Here is a 6,000-nt window from a genome sequence, read left to right on the forward strand (position 1 = left end):
AACAATAAATTAGAATCTAATGAAAATATTAATTAGAACGTGTGCTTTTTTTTTCTTTCCACTGTAGAATTGGAGTGAGGAGGCTGCTCAAAATGCCAGAATGGTTTCAAGGTATTGTGATATGACAGAGAGTAACCCACTTGAGAGGAGACTTCCAAGTAAGTGTGTATCTATATGACCTGCCTTTGGACTCAAAAAACAACAGTAAAACAGGGATTGTTAAGTAACTTGATGAAAGTAAATTAAGTCATCTAGATTTCTTTATTTGCACTGGGTCATATATGGCAGTGAACTGTGAACCACTACAGTATTTTAACTCATTAATTCTTTTAAGGTTTATATGTTTACATTTTCAGATTCCAAGTTCTTACTATCAGGAAAAATGAATCAAAACTCTCAGTATGGCAGACTAGTAGAGTACACAGCTAGAGACGTAGGTCTCCATTCTGAGTAGTCATGTCCGCTACTCAACGGTAGCACCATGGGGATTTGTTCCATTATTTGGAACAATAATGTAGTTGAGAAACAAGTTATATGCAACCCTCCTGAGCTGCCCATGAGACAATTTCACGTGCTGAAAAATGAGCCCATCTTAAAGCATATGAATTATATAAATTAGGTAACTTACTGCTAGTTTGCAGGAAATTTAAAAAAAAAAAATCAGTACTTCCGTGTTAGGCTGTTTTTGTGTTGCTATAAAGAAATACCTGAACCTGGGTAATTTATTAAGAAGAGATTTAATTACCTCACGACTCTGCAGGCTATAGAGGATGCATGGCACCCACATCTGCTTGGCTTTTGGTGAGACCTTAGGAAGCTTACAATCATGGTACAAGGTGAAGGAGGAGCAAGTGTCTCACATGGTGAGAGAGAAAGCAAAGATAGAGAGTCGGAGGGTGCCACACACTTTTAAACAACAAGATCTTGTGAGATCTCACTCGCCATTATGAGGACAGCACCAAGCTATATGAGGAATCCACCACCGTGATGTAAAGATCTCCAGCCAGGCCCCACCTTCAACACTGGGATACATCTCAGCATGAGATTTGGAGGGGACACCATTATGAAGACCTGTGTGTAGCTTCTGTTAAGCCATAGACCCTGTTAAAACTCTTAGGCTTCTCTGATTTGGTTTTACCAATCTCCGGCAGCTTGGAAGCAGCAGAGAATGAAATGTTGATTGATTTGATTTCAAAGCTTGTTCACTATCTAATATCAACTTTTCACCAAACTTGAGTACCACATGCTCACTCATCAATGAGGAAGCAGGCTTTCAGCAGGGATACAACTGATTTTACTCCCTCTCAGAAGATGTTATCAAGATGATCAGTGAACCATTCATAAAATAAAAATGAGAAAAGTCTCCTTGCATAGTATTTCCAATTTGTTCAGAGTATGACCAGCCCATTTTCTCATTTCAGATACCTTTTGTGGAGAAAATATGCATATGACATCTTATCCTGTATCATGGTCAACTGTAATCGGAGTCTGGCACAGTGAGTCTAAGTATTTCAAACATGGACAATGGACGTCAGCAGATGATGGCATAACAACTGACCACTACACTCAGGTAACCTGTGTGCTGGCAAGCACACACATTATTTAAGAGATAATCGTGAATGTGGAAACGTAAGCCAAGAAACAACGGAAAGTCATTCTACCATCTCATGGTAATTTTTACTCAATTTACCGAGTTCCTCTTACAATTTGAAATAGAAGGAAGTGTTCTGTTCAAAATATGGCTTAGAGAAGATGCCTAACCTCCTAGTTTCCTTCTCTACTTGCTAGATTTTCCAGAAAGTCACAAAATCATAAGACATCAATCTCATTTGACATTTGTAGTGTGTGTAAAAAGTGAAAATAATGGTACCTTGTAATACAGAGAACCCCCTGATTTCTGACTTTAGTTTTATTGTGGTAAAATATGCATTTAAAATTACCATTTAAACCATTTTTAAGTGGCTTCATGTTCAGCATTAAGGTAGGATGAATGTTCAGTGGCAATATGTCCACTCAAATTGCTGTGCAACCTCATGAGCAGAATGTTTTCATTTTTCCGAACTGAAACTATGTGCTCATTAAACAACACCCCTCCATTCCTCGTCCTACTTCCCCAAACCTCTGGCAACCACCACTCTACTTTCTGTCTCTATGAGTTTCACTACTCAGAGTACCTCACACATGTGGAATCATACAGTATTTGTCCATTTGTGTCTGCTTTATTTCACTCAGCATACTATATGAAATTCATGTTCACCCATGTTGTAGCTAAACAGTATTTCATGTGTATATATCACATTTTGCTTGTCTGTTCTGATGGGCATTTGAGTTGTTTCCATTTTGGGGCTATTTTGAATAATACTGTCTTAAACATTGGTGTGAAAATATCTGTTTCAGTGCCTGCTTTCAATTCTTTTAGGGATATGCCAAGAAGAAGAATTACTGGATCACATGTGAATACTATGTTTATTATTTGAAAAACTGGAGTACTATTATATTTTCTATTGCAGCTGCACCATTTTACATTCCCACCAGCAATTTACAAAATGTGCAATTTCTTCACATCATCGCTCTATTAATCTGCTTGGAATGCTGTAACAAAATACCACAGCTGGGTGGATTAAACAACAGAAATTTATTTTCCCACATTCTGGATACCAGAAGTCTATGATCCTGATAAACCACAGTTTCTAGTGAAAGCTTTCTGCCTGGCACCTTCTCACAGTGTCCTAACATGGCCTTTCCCCAGTTCAAAAGTAGAGCCACACAGAAGCAAGGATAGAGACAGAGACAAGAGAGATCGTAAGAGCAAGCTGTCTAGCATCTTTTCTTATAAGGACACAAATCCTACTGGAACAGGGCTCAAGTCATATGACTTTATTTAACCTTATTTCATTACAAACTCCGTTGTTAAATACAACTACAATGGATGGAAGTTATGGGTACAGAATATGAATTTTAGGGGACCAATTCAGCTCATAACATTGTAGTATTGCCCCTTCCCAACAAATGTATTTTCACCTCACATGCAAAATACATTCATTCCATCCCAAGTGCCCTCAAATTCTTAATTTATTCCAGCATCAACTCTAAAGTCTAAAGCCCAAAGTCTTCTCTAAATATTATCTGAATATCATCTAAATGCATGAGATTCAAGGTGTGGTTCATCCAGAGGTAAAATTTCTCACGTCAGTGAACCTATGAAACAAGAAAAGTTATTTGCTTCCATAATACGATTGAAAGACAGGCATCAGATAGACATTCTCATTTCAAAAGAAAGAAATAGAAAAGGAAGCAGTGATGGGTCCCAAGCAAGTCCAAAACCTAGCAAGAGAAATGTCATGTGACATTAAGTCTTGATAATAATTCTCTTTGGTTTTATGCTCTGTGCTCTTGGCCAACTTGGGGGCAGTCTTTGACTGCCATGGCTCTGTGGGCAGTCTTTTCCCTTTAGCCCAGTGAGTCAGCCTCATCAAATGACTCTCTAAAGAGACTCTGCTAACATGGCTGTTTTCAGAGATCACCTAAAGAGACAATACTGTGAAGCTACGCAGGAAGCAACCTTGCCCCCTGGACCTGTAGTGGGAAGGGCAGCCACTATGATCTTTGAAGCATTTGGGAATTCATTCTTCCCTTTTTTTTGAAGGACAAAGCATGTTTGCAATAAAATACATCTATCATTTCATTCTGAAGAGACTAAGAAGTCTGACAACTTTTCTTCCTTCACTTAGGTCTGTTTCTCTGTCCACTTTAGTTCACAATGGCAGTACCTCTGCTATATAATCACGCCTCTATTTCTGCTGAGATGTATGATTAAATTTTTAAATCATATCCATGGTATCTTTATCAAACGGCTGCTCAGCGACATCCTTAGGGTATTCTTTTGAAAATACTTTCTCATTTTCTGCAATATAGATGTGCTAATAATTTTGTAAATCTTCAAGTTCTGGTTCTTTTTTGCATAAAGATTTCTTCGATTTCTTTCTCTCCTCTTGTAGTTTACTATAAGTGGTAAGGAGAAACCAAACCACTCCTTCTACCCTTTGCTCTGAAATCTCCTCAGCTAAATATCCACGTTTGTTGTTCATAACTTCTGTCTTCCACAAAACACTAGAAGACAGGGCAGCAGCCATTTTGTTTGCTACTTTGTAACAAAGATTACCTTTCTTCCGATTTCCAGTAACATGTCCCTCCTTTATATCTGAGACAGAATAGACTTTAATGCCATTATTTCTATCAACAATCCCTTCAAGGAAATCTACATTTTTTAATAGCATGTACTTGAAAACTTCTAGTCTGTACCCATTACCCAATTCCAAGGCTGCTTCCACATTTTTAGGTATTTGTTACAGCAGCATCTCAGTTCTTGATATCAAAATCTGTTTGTGTGCTCAGCCTACCATAACAAAATATCACATTCCTGAATGACTTCAACAACATATTTTATTTTCTTGAATTTATGAAGGCTGGAAGTTCAAGATCAGAGTGTCAGTGTGGTTAGTTTTTTGAAAGGATTCTTTTTCTGGCTTGCAGACTGCTTCCTTTCACTATGTTCTCACATGTGCCCATTGGTAAGTTTCATAAAATCTAAAATAAAATCTACTTGAAATAAAGCCTACTTAAATATGATGTTAAAAGCCAATAAAGATAAAGCATTTTTAAAAATAGGCATAATCACAGAAATTAATGTAGAAACCTAAATAAAACATCAGTAAGTAGCATTTTCTTTTAAGATTGATACACTTAGACAAAAAGGGTATGTGGCAAGAATCCAGGAGTATCTAAACATTAAACTATTTAATCATATAATTTACCTTATCAAGGGATTAGAGGATAAAAATAAAATGAGTATCTAGAAAGCTAAAAATCTAACAAATTTGTGGCCTTGATTCAAGCCTTCTATTTCCTATATAAGTCAACTAACCCACAATTTTATCACAAAAGCATTATCTTATCACTGTGATATAGTAACTGAATTTTACTACCTTTGGATAATCTTGATTTGTCTCCTTCAAAGTCAATCAGCATTACTTTCCAAATGGAACACATTTTATCAAAATGATTTAGCTCATTTCCTGTTTCCAAGGAATTAGGACAATGAAATCAAACAAATTTGCTTTCATTTGCTTAGAATTTAACATAGTAGAATACAGAAACATTTTACAATCCACCAGTTATGTATTCCTTTCATGATTAGTAAATCGAGGAGCTAGGACTAGAACCCAGGTCTGAATCCTAGTCCAGTGGTCTTTACACAGCTCTTAGTCTTTCATATGCACTTGAGGGATGGGAACTTCATTTCACCTGATGTTCTAAAAATCAGAAGCAGGTGAGGGCAGGGAAGGGCAAGGAACAGATGATAGGGTTCCAAGCAGAATGAACTCTTGAACAAGAAGAACGTTAATTTGAAGTTGAATAAGCCCATGACAGCAGGCCTAATGGGGGAATACACTACAAGGCCTTTCCAGATATTTTCCGACATTTTCTGTAGCCTCGTATAAATACATTAGTATGCTCATAGAAAAGTTTTGCAAAATAAAAGCTCTTTTCTAAAATTGTTTGTGTCTGAAGACCTAATGAAAAAAGTTTCATTTTCAATTTTTCTTTGCTATGGGTTAAAGGAACAAATGAATAAATTAATTTCAATAATCTTATTACCAATTCATGTATATCGAGAATATTGCAAAACAGATGTTCAGCTGCATTTTTATTAAAATTATATTTCTGGTTATGTGCTCCATTAGATTCTGAGTTCAACAGGGTCTCTAATGGAAAATACACATTGGTAGAAAATGATAGGAAGAACCTGCAAACAAAGAATCTCCATCATAAAAATTTTTATTCCTGGTTAGAGAAAGTTTTAGTAAAATCTTAGGCCGGGCTCGGTGGCTCACACCTGTAATCCCAGCACTTTGGGAGGCTGAGGCGGGTGGATCACGAGGTCAAGAGATCGAGACCATCCTGGTCAACATGGTGAAACCCCGTCTCTACTAAAACTAC

At 36.9% G+C, this 6,000-nt stretch overlaps 1 protein-coding gene across 3 annotated transcripts in view; it reads left to right on the plus strand.

The window, feature by feature from the left end:
- The window catches only part of CRISP1 (cysteine rich secretory protein 1), a 35,168-nt gene that overhangs the window by 21,284 nt on the left and 7,884 nt on the right, over positions 1 to 6,000 (plus strand). For all 3 annotated transcript variants that reach the window (XM_017498656.2, XM_037727914.1, XM_017498657.2), the window contains 2 exons: positions 68 to 158; positions 1,422 to 1,570. In XM_017498656.2, coding sequence (XP_017354145.1) covers positions 68 to 158; positions 1,422 to 1,570 — 240 coding nt within the window. The remainder of the gene's footprint in view (positions 1 to 67; positions 159 to 1,421; positions 1,571 to 6,000) is intronic.

Source organism: Cebus imitator, unplaced genomic scaffold (genome assembly GCF_001604975.1).
Source record: "Cebus imitator isolate Cc_AM_T3 unplaced genomic scaffold, Cebus_imitator-1.0 Scaffold248, whole genome shotgun sequence".
NCBI lineage: Eukaryota > Metazoa > Chordata > Mammalia > Primates > Cebidae > Cebus > Cebus imitator.